This window comes from Maniola hyperantus, chromosome 19, assembly GCF_902806685.2.
Source record: "Maniola hyperantus chromosome 19, iAphHyp1.2, whole genome shotgun sequence".
Lineage (NCBI taxonomy): Eukaryota > Metazoa > Arthropoda > Insecta > Lepidoptera > Nymphalidae > Maniola > Maniola hyperantus.
Window position 1 is genome coordinate 6,748,709 of NC_048554.1, and position 19,369 is coordinate 6,768,077.

General features: G+C 38.2%; 2 protein-coding genes across 2 annotated transcripts in view; one reads left to right on the top strand and one right to left on the bottom strand.

The window, feature by feature from the left end:
* LOC117991368 (uncharacterized transporter slc-17.2-like) overlaps positions 1-7,070 on the top strand; it is a 34,961-nt gene extending 27,891 nt beyond the window's left edge. Inside the window, exons 6-9 of the mRNA XM_034978947.2 lie at positions 463-608; positions 1,080-1,300; positions 2,102-2,402; positions 5,174-7,070. Of these exons, the coding sequence (XP_034834838.1) occupies positions 463-608; positions 1,080-1,300; positions 2,102-2,402; positions 5,174-5,380 (875 nt within the window). The 3' untranslated portion in view covers positions 5,381-7,070. The remainder of the gene's footprint in view (positions 1-462; positions 609-1,079; positions 1,301-2,101; positions 2,403-5,173) is intronic.
* A 981-nt stretch (positions 7,071-8,051) lies between these two features.
* LOC117991367 (uncharacterized) overlaps positions 8,052-19,369 on the bottom strand; it is a 189,735-nt gene continuing 178,417 nt past the window's right edge. The window contains exons 4-11 of the mRNA XM_069504860.1: positions 14,715-14,879; positions 12,961-13,319; positions 12,789-12,885; positions 12,122-12,346; positions 11,738-11,859; positions 11,339-11,543; positions 10,921-11,071; positions 8,052-10,801 (exon numbers count right to left, since the gene is read on the bottom strand). Of these exons, the coding sequence (XP_069360961.1) occupies positions 8,670-10,801; positions 10,921-11,071; positions 11,339-11,543; positions 11,738-11,859; positions 12,122-12,346; positions 12,789-12,885; positions 12,961-13,319; positions 14,715-14,879 (3,456 nt within the window). The 3' untranslated portion in view covers positions 8,052-8,669. The remainder of the gene's footprint in view (positions 10,802-10,920; positions 11,072-11,338; positions 11,544-11,737; positions 11,860-12,121; positions 12,347-12,788; positions 12,886-12,960; positions 13,320-14,714; positions 14,880-19,369) is intronic.

Sequence of the window (19,369 nt, forward strand, 5' to 3'; positions counted from 1 at the left end):
TGACGTCAAGCCGCTTGACCGTCTCGGCAGATCTTTAGACAACAGCTAGGTAGGTACATATTTACGCTTCTTCATTCTAGAATTTTCCTGGTTATCTTTTTCTAAAGATCTGTCTTAGTTATGATTTGTATGTTAAATTTTTTCTTTTCCAAGTGCAATAGCATTGTCTGGTCAGTTCCCTTATCTTTCTGAACTAAAACTTTTGTATCCGCGTAGGAATGGCTATGAAGCATGAAGGCTATGAAAATTATCTTAGTTGACATAAGTAAAGGTGACGGCGAATGTTTAGATGACGTCATATCATTTAGATGAGATAGATTACATTCAGTATTTGCGCATCTGCTTTAAAAATGTTGACATGAACTGTTTATCGATTGTATCAAAAGAAGATACTTTAGATATGTTTAGATAGGTACTCAGGTTTTTTGCACTACTTATTCTAATGTTTTTTGTAAATTGCAGGAGTAATCGGGATAGTATGGTGTGCGGCCTGGTGGTTGCTCGTATACGACTCACCTGTAACACACCCAAGAATTTCTGATGAGGAAAAAGCATATATCCTAGAAGCCATTGGCGATAAGGTTCAGCAGGGCTCGAAAGATACCAAGGTAAGCTTACTGCTTAGTTTATCAAGTAACAAGATGAAACTAGCGACTACATCTGTGGATTTAGTTTTTTTTAGAATCCTGTGAGTACTGTTTGATATTCCTGGACTAAAAGTAGACTATACCATTCGTCTATGGAGTGATAAGTCTGTACCAAATTCGCTTCACGTTTCAGTCATTCGCCATTTTTCGGAGGGATCTGGGAATCCAACGGGTTACTATGCCAAGAAAACGCCTACCATTGCGTGAGTGTGCAAGCCGTCCCGCCGCCTCATACGCCGATTGCCATCTAAAACTGTCATGTACTACGTTATCTATATGTAAAGGAATCCCAATTCCTTGAATTGGGAATACGAGCAGAGAGAGATGAATATATGTATCGCGGAGGTAGTAGGTACGCAACACGCAGGAAGTCACTTTAAAAAATGTTGATTTTTAGCCCTGTATTAAAATCAACAAAATTATTCATTTCAGATCGTGCCCCCGTTCAAAAGCATCCTGACTTCGTTCCCATTCCTCGCCATGGTGATACTCCACTACGGCAGCAACTGGGGCTTGTACTTCGTGATGACGGCAGCACCAAAGTTCGTGTCAAGCGCGCTCGGGTACAACCTCACCTCGACTGGAACCCTATCCTCTTTGCCGTATTTGGCTAGGATGATCTTTTCACTCGTCTTCGGCGCCATTGGCGACAGGTATGACTTTTGTAATTGACTTTTTGAAACTAGGTTTTATCATTAAACCAGGAAAGTAAATCTTCTCTTAATTAATTTCTGCTCTTGTTCTGTATTCATTAAAAAAATAGGTAATAATAACTGAAACTATTTTAATTCAGCGTGGTAGACTATGGCCAGAACCTCTCATACTGAGAGGACCCGTGCTCTGTAGTGAGCAGGCGATGAGTTGATCATGCTTTTAGTTCAATTTAGAGTAGCCTTCTTAGCCAAGTGGTTCAGATATCCGCCTGCTATTCGGGAGATCCGGGATTTTCGAATTTCTCTTCCGAGCACGCACCTCTAACTTTTCGGAGTATAACCTGTAATAATAATACGAAAATATCACTTGCTTTAATGGTGAAGGGAAACATCGTGAGGAAACCTGATGCATGCCCGAGAGTTCTCCATAATGTTTTCAAAGGTGTGTGTAGTCTGCTTATGTAGACAATGGCCAAAATTCTTCTCATTCCGAGAGAAGACCCGTGTTTAGTAGTGGTGATGGGTTGATCTGGATGATGATGATTTTAATTAAATAGACCAATTCATATAATTAAACAAAACAGAGCTACAATAGCTCAACTGACTGAACCCCACCCGTTGTACTATTGTCGTACCTGCTCCTAGCACAAGCTTTACGCTTACTTGGAGAGGAAAGGGGAATATCAGTCACGATTAGCATAGCTAATATTCTTTATGAAAATTACCAACTAAAACAGTTCCCAATACCAAGTTAAACATCCAAACATCCACTGACAAGCGTTATTTCTCTTTAATTTCCAGAATCGTCAAACAAAATGTCGTTTCCACCACGTTTATGAGGAAGTTCTTCTGCCTGTTCTCTCACATTGTACCCGGTCTACTCCTCATCGGTCTCGGATACACAGGCTGTGCGCCGATCCTTTCCGTCGCTCTCATCACATTCTCCATGGGATCCAACGGTGCTGCCACACTGACGAACTTGGTGAACCATCAAGATCTTGCGCCGAACTACGCTGGGACCCTGTATGGAATTGCTAATGGAATTGGAAACACTGCTGGATTTGTTACACCGATGGTGACAGCCTATTTCACAAAGAACGGGGTAAGATATAAAAAATACATTCTGCTCTACTAAGCGTAGGTATGTCGCGTAAAATTGAACTCCTCTCGCGCTATTTTAACTTTTTGTCTCAAATTTCATGTCAAAAGTACGATTTTAGTCCTTGCTAAATAAAGGTGAATTGTACTTTTCACATGACAGTTGACCCATAGAGTTAAAATGGCGCGTGAGGAGTCATTTTGTATGGATTTAACCTAAAATTCGTATCTGATACTTTTAGGCGTTTTGACTTTTGCTGTACGGGACCTGACCACAAAAACTGATGGGATTTAGAAACTGTCGGTTGTAAATTATATTGAGGGTACCTACCACGTAAAGACTTTTTGAACTCGAGGACCCAACTTCTCAGCCCTGATGTTGTAAGCCTGCATTCCTATTTTTTATGAAATTTGGTGGTACTAGATACCTTGATATAGCATCCCGGGGAAGGGCTACTACAGATAGGCTAATACAATTTTTGTATTGGAACTTCAAAAGTTCCCACGGTATTTTTAAAAACCTAAATCCACGCGGGCGAAGCCGGGGGCATCAGCTTGTACAAAATAAATGGTCTTAACAGTTTAGAAAATTACGTAACTAAGTAGGTATTTTATAAAGGTGTTAGAGATTATTCTGGGTAAAACATCTGATTTGGAATTATAAGTTTTGCTAGAATTATATGTGTTGCTTATGGTATTGTCCTGTGTATGTTGTATATAAAAGGAAAAGGTGACTGACTGACTGACTGATCTACCAACGCACAGCTCAAACTACTGGACGGATCGGGCTGAAATTTGGCATGCAGATAGTTATTATGACGTAGGCACCCGCTAAGAATGGATTTTTGAAAATTCAACCTCTAAGGGTGTGAAATAGGGGTTTGAAATTTGTGTAGTCCACGCGGACAAAGTCGCGAGCATAAGCTAGTGTTGTATTAATATGTAGGTCAATACCATATAAGTAACACAATATGTAATATTTATTCTTTTCGACGAGGAAATTAACTCTCATGAATTTTAATAAATCGGCTGTGTTCATTGGAAAAATACAATGAATAATAATAATTAAAACATAATTCACGCAGTACTTAGGTAGGTATGTATATATGATAAGAAACTTATTATACAATTTTATAAATATACGGAGCTAACGGGTGTTAATATTCTAATATTAATATAGCATAATTTAATTATTTATTGGTCTCAAGCGCAATTTTTTATCAGTGTGGGTGTATTACGTGAAAAAACGATACTAATACTTAGGTACTACCTATTAGGTAGCTCCACATGCAGCAATCAACACATATAACATATTATTATACGCAAACTTTTATTATATTTTATTGGCATTCCAAACTTTCTGTAATCTGTGTTCCAAACCGTCCAAATTACCTACAGGCAATTTGTAGATTAGAAAAGGCATAGGTTAGTATACTAGATAGTAACTACCTACTTATTATATAGCTAAGACACGTGGAGTTGTTCCCGCTGCTGTGAAGAATTTTTTTTTTATTGCATTGCCCTTAAACTTTAACATGTCTGGGCTGTCTGGCAGGGGGTCGCCCCGATACTAGGTGTCTGGCAATATTTACATGGCGAGATTTCTAATAGGTAGGTACCTACTATTCCGAAGAAAAAAAAGACATACTTTGACGAAAGATTATTATTATTATGACGTCTTTGTTGCCTGTTAACTGCCACCATGATTGAACTTCACAGTCGCTGATCGTCCCCTGTGTTGGGGACAATGCGCAGAGAAACTTTCAGCTTTTATAAAATAACGAAGGCCTGGCCCTCACAGGCTCCAAGTCTAGTACATTTAGTTAGGTACCTATTTTATTAATATTTAGTTGCGCTAACATTTTCCTCAACATAACGGATCTATGGTACAATCTGTCTTTATGTCATAATATTTCTTAAATAAACCTCTTACTGTCAAGTTTTAGTACGTGTTAACTGTTAACATGTTAATTATATCATTACTCGTATGTTTTAATATTTAAATGAGATCATAATATAAATTGTAGGGGAGGCCGGGTACAAACGTAATAAATGCCGGGCTTTGAGTAAACACGTTTAAATGAACTTTATTTTATTTAACGCTGTGATTATTACAGGGTACTTCATAAGTATTTATATTAATATAGGGTAACTATATCTATTATTATAATTATCTATCCTACAGGGTAATTACAATAAATAAATAAATAATCATTTATTTGCAAGAACGTTGGTACATTTAGGTTGCTGTATGTAATTTTTTTAACTCATAAGGGGGTCGCTCGTTTAGATAAGACACGTTTCTTTGCTTCATCTTAACCGCGATGAATCTTGAGCCTCAGTTATTTAAACCGTGATCACTCTACTTAGGTATTGGCTGTGCATTTTACTACTATTTACAGGATAGCCATAGCAAAAGTTTAATTATTATTCCTGCTAATAGTATAAGTAGATTATTTCGCACATTGTAAACAAAAATGGCACTATCCAAAAATTGGTAGTTCTAAGTTAACTAAGAATCAAGTAGGAAGTACCTACTTCTGTGAGTAAATACAGCTCATTCGTAAAGATCCTCGTCTTGATAACTTCTATGAACTATGATGACCCCCACTTTGTCGTTTTAAGTTCAATTAAGTATTGTTAAATGCAAAGCTTTAAATGGGCGGTAGGTACTTATTAAAAATCGAGATTTTGGATACGTTCATTAGTGATTCCAATGTGCGAAGAGATGAAGTTAGAGAGGCACAAGGCTCAACAGCTTTGCTTTGTTCACAGAACGGTTTTGCGGAATGGCGACCTGTATTCTTGACCGGAGCTTCTCTATACATTGCCTCAGCATTGTACTTCATCCTGTTCGGAACCGGAGTGACGCAGTCATGGAACTACATTGCTCCGCCCGAAGAAGACGAACAAGACAAAAGACCCACCGATTCGACCGAAAATTCCACGGATACGACCATTAGCATTCCCGTTAAGACATAAATTCTAAGTATATTATCATTTCTTGCCATAAAAACGTGAAGTGACTTTTTTGTACCGCGCGGATGAAAAAGTAATGGAATAATTAGAGAAGTCCAATGTGAGGTTCTGAATTGCTTCTGAGAAACATATTGAGATTTATGATTCTTTACCGTACAAAAAATATCTTAGTGCATAAAAATATGTCTAAGTATTTTATAGTGATTTTACGAATTGAAATTACGTGCTTTACCTAATGACTTTTGATAAAAAATATTAAGGAAAAACAAAAATAAAGTTGTGTGGCTAATTTATGTAACTCGCAAAGGGGCTCATCTGTGATCAAAAAATATGCTCATTCCACATTATCGTAACATAAGTAAATAGGTACATAGTAAAATACTTAAGCACCTATTGTTTTTTTAACTTAAGTAATTCCATTTTTATCCAGAAAATTCATAATCGTCCTGAAAAATCATATTTAGGTAGTAGCTCTTTGTGAATTCTGTTACTTCATTTCTTGTAAAATAATTTGTGTAGGAAGGTATAGTAGGTACGAACTACGAACAAAATGACTTCTCTCGCGCTATTTTAACCCTATATAAAGTAGGTAATGTAAGCATACTTACCTACTTTAAGTAGGTATAATGCCCCAAATAAAATTAGACTTCGTTAGCTAGATAAGCTAGAATTTAACTCCACCTAATTAACAAATTAATAAAGCTAGAATTTAACCTAAATCCACGCGTACGAAGTCGCGGGCATCAGCTAGTTTCCAATAAATCAACAGCAAAAGGTTTAGTGCATATTCACTATTTACCTCTTAAATGCGCGGGTGCGTCATATTTTGTAGATACTTACGTAGAACCGCGCTCACAGATGTAGACCGTACGTTCGCCGCAGTTGCATGTAACTTACAAACAGTTGGTGTGACGTAGTACGGTCAGAAGACCTTAAACCTGTGCAGTAGGTGGTTTTTCGATCTATGTGGTGAAGTGAGGAGCATCGGTGGAAGTGTATATGTCGTCGCGCATTGATACATCAGACAACCTACCAGTTTTGTAGGTAATAGTCTATACCCAATACACAGACACACTACCGCAGCTATCGAATTTTTTATAGTGTGCGCATAACAAGTAGTCCAATCTGAAGTTGTAGCGGCAAACATGGCGGTATGCGTAGATCATAGGCTAAAAGGACTAAATACGACAGGTCCGGCTGAGATCTGTTTTAGTACAATGTGCAGTCATAAGCCTCGTGTTCAGATTGGACTAGGTACGTGTGACTGTATACTGTAGTCACTCACGAGTTAGCGTGAACAAGTACTTAGGATTAATTGATCAATTTGGTATTATACCTGTGTACTAAGTAGTAGGTATAATACCCATATAAATACCTGAGGTAGTTGTACTTCCAATGATAAAATTGACTCCGCTACTGAATATTACAGCGTAGCTCTTTTATTTGAATTTTGCCATTGTTATTTCTAAAATAAGTTTATTAATAAATAAGCCTGTCAACCAGCGCATTAGTAAAGTACTAAGGAATATAAATAAATATTAATAAGTTAAGCACTTAACTAGGAGGAACAGTTTTTTTTATAATTTGTTATAAGTGAACTTAAAATATTGATTTGTTTTTTGACTGTGATGAATTTATGTGAGTAAAAATGTGCTTTGAGTATATTATAATTCAATTAAATTATTCAAAATTTTATGTCATTTTTGTTGCTAAAGCCCATTTTAAAGATATAGATCAGTTTACTGTCTATTATCGCAGACAAGACTGGCAAGATAGTTGGTTTACGTGAAAGAAAGTTTCTTTAGATATAGGTCTCGCAAGTCTTGTATTTTAAGCGACTATTAAAAACTAGCTGAACTAAACTAGCCGATTTCACCAAGGTCAAGCGACGTTTAATTGAGGAATAAATAAATGGACGTAATTTTTTATACCGACGACAGTTTTTATACTAAAAACCTGCAAAATATCAAATTTATTCCCGGAAAAAGACTTATTTTACGTTGGTGAAATCGGCCCCAAGTCTACTTTTACTAAGATTTTTTAAAGATCCCGTTGAAACTCCTGAAATGTTTTATTGAGTAAGTTTCTATGTTCTAGAGCAGTGGTCGTCACACTTTTTTGGTCAAGGGCCACATAGGACAATGTGAGATAGTACTGAGGGCCGTACACTTGTGAATTGTAATTACCTATGGGAAAACTAGCAATGAATGTAGGTAGATAAAAACAAAAATGTTTATTTGAGATTTTGGTTAGGTACAAAGAAAAACACATTTTATTTTAAGGTAGTTAGGCACTTAAGTAATAAATAAAAAAGTTTACAATTCACGAATTATGATGTTGCATTTTTTTACAATTTCTGCTATGTTCGCGTCTTTGGGACTACGTGAAATCCTCATGGTGTCTTTTAAATGACTGGAAATGTTGATTGCGATACTTTATCGTAGTATAATTAGTATTTTTTGTAAAATTATTTGGTATGCCGCGGGCCGCACAAATACCAGCGGCGGGCCGCAGTTTGACGACCACGGTTCTAGAGAGAACCTACATGCAAAATCTCAAATTTGTAAACCCAGCGGTTTCAGATCTATGTACTTAATAAAATATGTATTTTTATAAGACACTTAGTTTATCATTTATTTTACAGATTATTCTGAAGGTAAAGAAAACAATCAAATATCATTACAAATCATAATATGTATTTTAATAATTGTTTTAGGTACATTTAGGTACACTATCATACAATATATACAAATCTATCTGTTTACAATTTATATTATAATTTATTTTAAACCTCGTAACACATACCTACATGACACATAGATGCTAACATTACGTATAATCCAATACACAACAATTAAAATATAAGTATTGTTAAGATTAAAATTTATAAAGTAGCTGCTGTCATAAGTCATAACTTTAAAATACACTACATACCTACCAACTACAATAAAGTATTTTATAAGATTATTATTTAAATCCATCTGTACATAATACAATTAAGTTCGCAAATTATTTTTACGTCTTTGGAATTACATCACCAAAACAGCTCAGGTTATGGTCACATATCATATAGAAAATTTAAGGCGGGATTCACACGATACGTTAAAGTTAAACAGAAGTACTATAGTAACATTTTAGATAAGATTATCTAAATAGAATACATGAAAAATATCTACGCATGTTCTTCAATAATATTGTTAGAATTTAATACGACGACATGCAAACTATTCATGTTATACAGTACAACTATTGCACCCTTATAGTATGTTAAAATTAATGTTGTGCAATGAGTTCACACGTATGACTCCGATTCCGTGTCAGATTCTGAACAAACAAGGGCTACGACGTTTTGTCCATTTTTCTCAGTACCATTGGGGGGATCCCTGTACAAGGGCGGTACAGACTTAGATCGAGAGGCCTTGTCATCTTTATTCACATGAACTGGCTGAAACTTCTTTAGAACTCTCTGGTAAACCATTTTTCTGGGTGGCACGGGTGGAGGCATGTGAGGCGGCTTTTTGCTGTTGTTATTCTGTTCTTTCTCAGACGAATAATCAGGTTGCACTGACGTCGGCGTCGCTTTATAAATGTCCGATGGAAACATGTTGTTTTTTTCTTCGTGAAAAATATCCCTTCTTCTGTTGTAAACAGATGTGTATAGTGGTTCAATGTACTGGGTTGTGTAGCAATTTTCAAAGGAATTCTCGCTCGCCGTCGATTCCGTCGAGCGACTGTGGAAGGAGTTCTGCGGCTGATATAGCGTGTCATTACTGCTGGAGTCGCTCTGTAAAATAATATTCGCTAACGATTTTGACTGGTTCAATTTATTATTATTGTAAATGCGACCCCTGCATTTTTTGGTCTCTTCTGAATTGTTGCCGTGTATGTCGTCAATGTAAGCATAGGCGCTTTGTGAATTTCCTGCATGTTTCTCTTTGTCTCTGCTATTCACCATCGCGAGCGTTATACAATTCTTTGTACACATATGAGCGGGGTCGAACCGTCTTTTGCGGCAACAGTTAACAACGTTTATTTCGTAGCTTCCATTACGAGTTTTGTCCGCAACGTTGCTTTGTCCGTCTTCATTAACATCTAAGCTCTTAGTCCTCGCTGCTTGACGAGTCCAGTCATTTCTAGTAAAAATAGTGGCTGCCGGTGTTGTTTTTCCATCTGCTTTATTTTGCGAGGACTCCCCTTGGTTCTTGCTCATTTGCCCATAAATTTTGTCGTTTGAACTTTGATTTACTTGATTGTTGTAGTTTGCGCTCTTTTTCTCCCATCCAGTGTAAACGCGGGAGTAATTATTCATATTAGATAAAATATCTGCGTGAGATTGATACTGGTTTTGTCGCTGAATATTTTCTGTGAACATTGCGAGGTCATGAATATTGCTATAAACGATGTTCTCTTGACTTGATACGATATCTCGTTTACTACCAATCGTTTCTTGTTTTGATTCTAATAAATTATCCGAACTTTTTGCTCTGCTAAAGTTTTTGATGGGGACACTCTTATCTGCTTCTTGAAATTCTGCGTACATACTGTATACTTTTGAAGTTCTAGCTGCTTTCGAGACATTGCTCCTGGGTGGTTTTTGTGGTTCCAAACCTGTTATATACTTCGCAGGACTCTGTGCATAAGCATCGGCTGTTGATCGTTGTACCGCAGCTTTTGAAACATAATTTCTATCATCGACACCATTCGCAATTCCTATATTAATAGTGTTATGTACATATCTTTCACCCATGTATGGCATCGTATATAATTCTTCATTAACGGTACTGTACATTTCAGCCTTATTAGAATAAATATTTTGTTGCCGTTGCGCGATTTGAGGAAGACCATTGACATTATGATTGTCTGTAGTGTACCGTGATAGTAGTTTTTGGTCTTGCTGCAGATTGCAAGTTGGGGCTGAAAGGCTGTGTAGTATATTTCTAGGAGCTGGGCTGTTTCCTCCGTTGCTGTTTGAATCATCTTCTGAGAGTGTTAACCCTGAATCCCTGCTGAGCGACAGTTTTTCTTTTCTTGGCGTTGATAATTCCATCGAATCAAGTGATATTCCAACTGAATGAAGGCTATCACTTTCTTCTGCTCCAGAATCGAGAAGTGCATTAGAGGATTCAGGGCTACCATTACCGAGAAGACCAGCGATTTGTGGTCCAAACAGAGCTTCAGCTTTGACTATAAGTAGTTCAACAACCATTGGCACTGCTTTGGGAGCTTTGTCACAGGGAACGTTGGGCCAAAGTAAACTGGGCCCAACGCAGACGCCCAAATTCATGGGGCACATAAGATTGATGTTAGATTTCTTCGCGATGGCTTGCAAGAGGCACACGAAGTATGTTAACATGTTGTAATGAGATTTCGGTAGTTTTAACAATAGGGAGCGTACGGCAGCAACTTTCTCTGCTTGAGGTAAACCTAGAACCATAGAAAATTTTCATTAAAGACTTATTAGATTTCAGTGACCATCATGGTATAAAATATGATCATTATTGAGAAAGGAAGCATAATATAAAGAAAAATCATTTGACACTTACTTAAAACCTGTAGCCAGGTGGGATATAGTTCGGCGGAGAGTAGGGGTTGCGGTAAAGCTCGGAAGAACTCCTTAACGAGTGCCGCTAGCAACAGAACTGGTGCACGGTCCAGCTCTGCGCAGCTTTCCGTCCACGGACCCAGTGTATCCAACTGCAAACGATTAAAATTCATATTAAGAAACTTCTTCTGAAGAGTAAGAGAAAAAGGTAATGTGGTAAAAATCTGATTAGTAAATGTGGGTAGCCAGGATGTGAAATAGATTAGAATGAAGAATTGGTTAACGATATTATGGAAAAAACAACGGTCACACACCCAGGCCTCCAAAAGGCTCTGCTGGAGTACGATTTGCAGAGAAAAATAAAACGTCAAATTGAGGATTCCTCAAATTAAGTTCAAGCGTAAAAATTGACTGTTTACCTTATCTCGAAGCAGTCGTAGGGCCTTAGCATTGGCACTTCTACGGAAGACGCCATGCGTTAGTGGTGCAGACGATCGCAGACGACGAAGAGCCTGTAGTAGCGCCGGTGGAGGCGTGCCGTTACATAATCTCGTTAACGCCACACCGAAAAGCCGTCCGCCTCGACGGAGAAGTCGTAGACCTCGCCCTGGAGTAGTGCTGTTACTGTAAAACACACAATACTATTGATAAAGATGTTAATGTCGAATTAGTAATTATATTATTCGGCTAAAAGGATAAGGAAAGAAATAATGACAGTAAAACGTTAAGTTAAGGCTATTGCTACAAATCAATTGATTTAGGATAACTAATAAAAGTAATGACAACTATTCCAATGAAATGAATTCGATGTTGCTAACCTTTTCAAACCTTGATTCTTCTTTCGTAACTCAAATACCAATCCGCATGGGTTATTTTTTGCGTTTACGTGCTCTAAGTCAAAACCATCCTCACTTGATAAAGTTTGTCTTATGCGTGACATCTGTAATAAATATTAGCATAAGAAATTTATTTTTAAAAACATTATTAGAATCGTACATAAGTATAATTTGATGGATTAATTTTTTCGCCCACAGATCTGTACATTCAAAGAATTTATTCGGTGTCTAACAGATTGATGTTAATAAAAAATTATAATGTTTTTCCAAGAATATTCCACGCATGTCAATCTTCGGAATAACCCCTCATATATTTCTGTCACTGCATCAATAGCCCAAATATCAGTAAAACACATGATCAATCACCTGAACAGCATGGGGTCTTTCGATGCCCTGCAGCGGGGCAGGGGGTGCCTCTCGTCCTGCGCGCACGCAGAGCGTGAAGTCGCTGGCGGCGCCCCACCGCCCCTCTTCCCCCTCGTGCTCGCCCTCGTGCTCTGCGTCCCCGTCTCCACCATTCTGGAGGACGTGCAACGCTTGGCGGACCACGCAACGGGCACTCATTTCAGGACTTATCGATACCGTCTTACACTGAAAATAGATTTAATAATAGCATTATCACAATGGCTTGCGTATAAGTTATATTTTACTGAAATAATAATTTTTTTTTAAAATGCAAACTCCCTAATAATATTTTAAGAAAAATATGCAATTCAAATCTAAAGCAGCAGTGTTTTTGATCAAATACTATTCAAAATTATTGTATAACATGAGACGTCTGTCTCACTTTGCATTGATTTACATTTGGGTAGATGCTTAATTGAAAGACTCCATAAAAGTCTAGCTACACTTTCGCGAACACATTCACTTTAGTAGACATTTTTACGTGATTTGAGTACCAATAGCATATCTCAGGATACGTGAATATCCGTGAAAGCGAGACAGACGAAAATTTTAGATTCCCAACATACCTACGGATACGATTGCAGTGCAATTCGAGTTGGAATGAGGAAAACTTTTACTTTGTACTTACGAATTCTATTGAGCTTGCCAGATCCTTGTAGAAAATCTGAATATTTGTCGACTTTGGTTCCGTTGCCAGTTGCACGGTCAACGCATTTTGGATTTTTCTGAAACGAAACATTAAGGTTAACAAATGTTTAAATTAAAAGGTAACAGTAACGGATCTCTTTAAAAATACATACCGATACCAGGTATCCCTGGCCGCTTGCGTAGGGTATGTAGCGAGGTAGTTCAGAACACCAGTGACAGCAGGCCAACCGATAAGAAAGCCGGTATCGTCACCTTCGGGCAAGGAAATCCACAGCTCTGCCAGCCTTACACTCTCTTTCAATTTAAAGCAATTGGTGCCTCTAGACTTGCCAACTAAGAGCAAGTCACTGAAGAGGAATAGATGGCGGTCTAGCGGTGGGGACGTCGATCCCAAAGGGCAGAGTTGGACCGGAGCTTCCATAATGAAGGTGCGTGGCGACAGGGAGCCGCTGTTGCCGCTGACTGTACCGCCGATATCCAAACTCGGCCTTTTGCGAAGACTCTTCGACTTCTGAAATATCAGTACCCTTATTATAAATGTGAAAGTATGTTTGTTTGTTGGTTTATTGGTTTGTTGGTTTGTCCTTCAATCACGTCGCAACGGTGCAACAGATTGAGGTGATTTTTTACATGGGTATAGATAAAGACCGGCAGAGTGACATAGGCTACTTTTTATCCCGGAAAATCAAAGAGTTCCCACGGGATTTAAAAACCTTATTCCACGCGGACGAAGTCGCGGACATCAGCTAGTAACATAATAATTTTGTATGAGTAAAACTAGGATTTTGATAAGTGTTATCGCCTGTATTGGGATAGCAGGAAATTGCGTTTCAGAAATACTAGTAAACTTATTTGTAAGTGATGCATAGTCTTTATGATAATATACTTAAATTTCTACGAGTGAGTTTCCTAAAAACCCACAAACCTAACAAAACAAAGACAAACATATTATTGTAAGTGCTACAGCCCAGCATAAATTGGATAATCTGAACCTGAGCATTATCAGCTTGCTCATTGGAATTATTCGTTTCGTGGAGTCCACACACTACGTCCCTACTAGATCTATTGCACTTACTCGCGCCTGCCTGGATTCCTATTAGGTACAGATCTACAGTGATCAGAGTGTTGATGTAATACCCACGAAGAGTTTGGTAGTTGGTTATTATACAGCTACTTATTTAATTTAACTGCCTTGTTGGCCTAGAGCTGAGCTTATTTACTGATTATGAGATCCCGAGTCGAGTCCAGATCGGGTCGAAACATAATTGGGGTTTTCTGTCAAGAAATTCTCAGTACCAGCTCTGTGTTGGTAAGTTGCTGGTGTTACACCCCCGAGCCTAAAATAGTAAGTAAAGCCGTTGGTCTTGCGCCTGATCTCTCGCCGGTTATGTCGGATTGCCGTCCCGTATACGGACTATAAGAGCGAGTGCACCTATGTTTGTGCGTACACTTATGTGCTACAATAATATCTTCTGCGTAATTGGTTAGTCTTCGTTGAAATTGGCTGCTAACACCGAAGTTCAGTCAGGAGAATCCTTCATCATCATCATCATCATCATCATCATCATCAGCATCAGCATCAACCCATCGCCAGCTCACTACTGAGCACGGGTCTCCTTTCAGAATTGTTTGGCCATAGTCCGCCACGCTGGCTAAGTACGGATTGTCAAACTTTATATACCCTTGAGCACATTATGGAGAACACTCATGCATGCAGGTTTCTTGCTTAAAATGCCCCCGAAAAGTTAGAGGTGCGTGCCCTGGATCGAACTCTCGACTCCCACGAATAGGTGGCCGACGTCTTAACCATTAGGCTTTCACTGCTCTTCGGAGGGCAAGTGCTTATTGTGTGATAAATTACAAGCATTGGGCAGAGAAATAAAATGCAACAGAACTGAAATGCTACCTGTGCATGGTGCGAGGCCAGCGCTGCGGGCGCGTCGGCATCATGCAGCGCGAGGTAGTCGTGCGGAAAGAGGTCTTGCACGCGCTCCAAGTCGGACAGGCGTGCTGCGCGCCGCCGGGCGCACCCGCCGCCGACCAGCCGCTCGTACTGCGCTAGACGCTCGATCTGAAAACACCAAAAATAACTTTATTAGATTTCTTCTTTTTTTTTTGTTCGTTGGATTGTAGCAGGCGTTACTTTGGGGAAGTCTATGATACAAATATACAACAAGTTTAATTCGGTATAACCCGCGAAAATAGACAAATCTGTATGGTACAATCAAGAAAGTGCATTGAGTATCCCCCGGACTCTAGTGCGTATTGCTTGCTTTTCCTAATGCTGCACGTTGTACCATACAGATTTATCCGTTTTGGCGGATTTAGGATTAATCTTATTTAGCCTAGTGTTTAAGTCGTCCTCTCCAATCCGGGAGGTCGGGCATTCGAACCCGGGCACGCCAACCTTAATTATTCTAATGTGCGTTTTAAGCAAATTACTTAATATCACTCGCTTTAACGGCGAAGGAAAAAATCGTGAGTAAACATGCATGTTCTCATAGGTGTGTGAAGTCTACCCAATACGCATTAGGTTAGCGTGTCGGACTATGTCCTAAACCCTCATTTTGAGAGACCTGTTTTCAGTAGTGGACTGGTGATGGGTTGATCATGATTCATGATGAAGTAAATATTATCCTTAAGAAAAGTATAGCATGAGATCTAGGAAATATTTGTCAGATAATATGCTTAACTTGGTTGGTTTGCACTGGAAACTATGCGAGCTCTAGGATTAAAGCGCGTAGCGGCACAGTTTGATGTATGGTGATATTTCAGGTATGCGGCCGCCTCAGGCATTCGGCCATTACTTCGAATTATGAGCCACTACTTACGCTCGCCACGATAAATAAATTCTACGGGCTATTTGAACAAACAGATATAAATTGATAAGGCGTATAAGAAACTTAATTTCTGTTTAGGCTTTATGCTTCATTAGCGAGTGGTATTGTAAGGTAGCGATACTAATCTATATTCTAATGGCATACAGAGTCCTGAGGGAGACTTCCTGAGGCACGACGCCGACGCGCTCTAGAGCGTGTCCGCTACAATGCCACTGTAATAACGCAGGACCGTGAGACTTCTTACTATTCATTGTATGCAACTATAATTTTAAATTATCTAGGTACTGATACAATGTTGGAAGGGCGTTTATTTATTTAAATACAAAGAGATGAAAAAGTTTACTCTCATCTGGTATAGAATTAAATGATTTGGTATACTTCTTTTGCGTTATTCTTGTATTACTCCTATTACAAAAGAATTAGTACTTTGAGGTGTTTCAAGTGAGTAAAACTGTAATTGTCAAATCATAGCCATTAGCCAGTATTTTGTTTTATTTATTTTTTTGATGTTAAAATAGAATACTTAATACTTATATACCTTTTAATTTAAGCACTATTGAGGTTTATGATGTGTTGTTTTTTAAATTAGTGCAATTCGATAATGTCCGTAGTCCGTACTTACTAATAGAATAAAATAAAATACCTACAGGTTTTCTCTTCCAGTTAATCTTCATCTAGGTATCATCATCATCATCATCATGATCAACCCATCGCCGGCTCACTACAGAGCACGGGTCTCCTCTCAGAGTGAGAAGGGTTTGGCCATAGTCTACCACGCTGACCATGTGCGGATTGGTAGACTTCACACACCTTTGAGAACATTATGGAGAACTCTCAGGTACATTTGTATACTCTCAGGAACATCTAGGTATATTTGTTTTATATTTGGGTATATTTGTTTTATATTTTATTTTGAAGCCTCAATAGCTCAACCGGTAAAGGAGTGGACTGAAAACCGAAATATCGACGGTTCAAACCCCGCCCGTTGCACTATTGTCGTACCTACTCCTAGCACAAGCCTGACGCTTAGTTGGAGAGGAAAGGGGAATATTAGTCATTTAACATGGCTAATATTCTTTATAAAAAAAAAAAAAGAATTGCTAGAAAATAGTAAGCACAAGACAACATAAAGAAGATCAAACTCGATAGAAACTTAGTACAACGATCTTGATTTACAACAAAAAAAGACGTTTTGTAAAATTTTCTTAACTTCGATGAAAAGAAACGAACGGAAAAAGCATGACTTTGACTTATGAATAGAATTAGGTGCTGAACAACTTTACAAAACTGTTTTTTAGGGTTCCGTACCCGAAGGGTGTCAACGGGACCCTATTAATAAGCCTCCGCTGTTCGCCCGTCCGTCTGTCTGTCAGCGAGCTGTATCTCGTGAACCGTAAAAAAACAATGAAATTAAATATTTCAAAATGGCCGCCATGAAAATTAAAATAAAACAAAACGTGTTATTTCTTGTACAATGATACGGAACCCTTCGTGTGCAAGTCCGATTCGCATTTGACAAATTTTTTATTTGTTAACTTTCAAAAGCAAATAAAAATAAAGATTTATCGATGGATAAGTTCACTAAAATGTTGTTCATTGAATCGCGAATTCGCCGCTGTCGACCTATGAGTAATATAAAAGACATCAACGCGTTTACAGACGTCATTACATTCGTTCTAAGAACTTGTGATTTTGCTTATCATCCTTGTAACAAATTATAGCGCTTTTGATTTGTTATTATTATGATAATTTTGTTGTAAGTATAGTCTGCGACAGGTCGAGATGGCGATCGGGGAGGGAACGCCCCGTACACCCACACAGCCCCCGCGCTAACCCGGTGCGGGCGAGCGCGGGTGTCGTGCAGGTGGGCAGGGCATCTCCCCCACCTCATACTCCGATTGCCATCTCAACCTGTCGCGTACTATACATATGTGCTAATGATGATTGGAGTAAAATTAGAGAGATTTGCTTTTTAAGATTTCAGTGTTAGCTTTTAGAGTAGCTGAGTGTTAAATGGTTTTTTTTGTTATTGTATAGTAAACTGGAATCTTTCTGGGTAAATAAATTGATTTGCTATTATTAATCCATCTAAACCTGCGTTGAGCTTATACTCATTTAGTATGAAGTGCATGGCTATATGACATCCATGACAATATTTAAATTCAACATTTGTATATCTAATTGGTGTGTGTGTGTGTGTGTGTGTGCCCGCGCGAGTGTGTATTTGTGGGTGTGTGTGTGTGTGTTTGTTACTCTTTCATCCAAAACTACTGGACGGATTCGTCTGAAAATTGCAATGTAGATAGACTATAACCTGGATTAACACATAGGCTACTTTTTGTCCCAGAAAATCAAAGAATTTCCACGGAATTTTTAAAAACATATACCTACCTATGCACAAGAACGAAGTCACGGGCATCAGCTCGTTGGTTATAAATATTGTAACTTGTTGCCTAAAGTACAAGCCCGACGTATCGCGTCTTATGCGGACGGACAAGCCCGTTACATGATCTAATTTGTGGCGATTACATCAACGCGCGTGATAAGTATGTTAGTTTTTTTGATAACTAATTTACTACGATCATTATCGATGTGGGCCGGCGGCGGTGTTGACTGTATACATTATGTACTTATTCTATCGTAGGGCTGACCGCCTCCTTTGAACTTTCAGAATATAAGCATATATATAAGTTTATGCACGCGACTTCGTCCGCGCGGAGTACACAAATTTCGAACCCCTATTTTACCCCCATAGGGCGTTTGTGCAGTCATCTGTATTCGGTTTGTAGCCGTGATTCTTAGAAGTGGCCTTCATACAAATACGTACCTACATTCGATTCGTATTTTTTTCACGGATCCGTAAAATTACGGATGTGTGCAACGCCCTTAGGGGCTGCATTTTCAAAAATCCTTTCTTACCGGATGTCTGCGTTATAATAGCTATATGCATGCCAAATTTCAGCCTGATCCGTTCAGTAGTTCGAGCTTTACGTTGATAGATCAGAACTGACTGATCTATCAACTGCGCTCACAGACTGCAGTGAGTCACCTTTTCCTTTTATATATTTAGATAATAATTATTATACTTTACGTAAGCATTTAAATTTTATCACTTATACGTCCAGGCTTCGCTCAAGTGGCTTTCATGGTATATTAGAGAAACATTAGGTTATACAAAAAACGCCTAAATCCTTCCTAAACTGCTTTCGCGTTCAATGGTCCGAACCAGTGGTAAATTAAAACTACCTGACTATTCATAAACACTACTCACAAAAAAGTTTACATGAATAAAAAAACATTCTATTCTATTCTATTCTATTCTAATGGTCAAGCAATAACGAAATAATACCTAGACAGCCATTTTTATAAGAACTGTTTCTTCTTTTTCTTTTATCTGTTAAAATGTAGCAAGGTAATAACTTCATGTAACGAATGTTTTAATAACTTCAACGAGTATATTTCTGTTTTTAAAATAAGTACGAAAATAGATAAGTGTATTGTTTTAAAGTTTAAGTTTTAAGATAGGACTTACTTAACTTGACATACAAGGATATTTTAGATAACAAATGCTCCATTTTTGTTCTTTTTCTGTGGATTTAAAGCATTGATTTGTTTGCCTCATAATAATCGGCACTTAAAACCTTCCAAGTAGGGGCATAATAATTCTGGGGCACAAATAAGCACGTAAAACGTTATCTGTGGACGAAACATGAAACTGCAC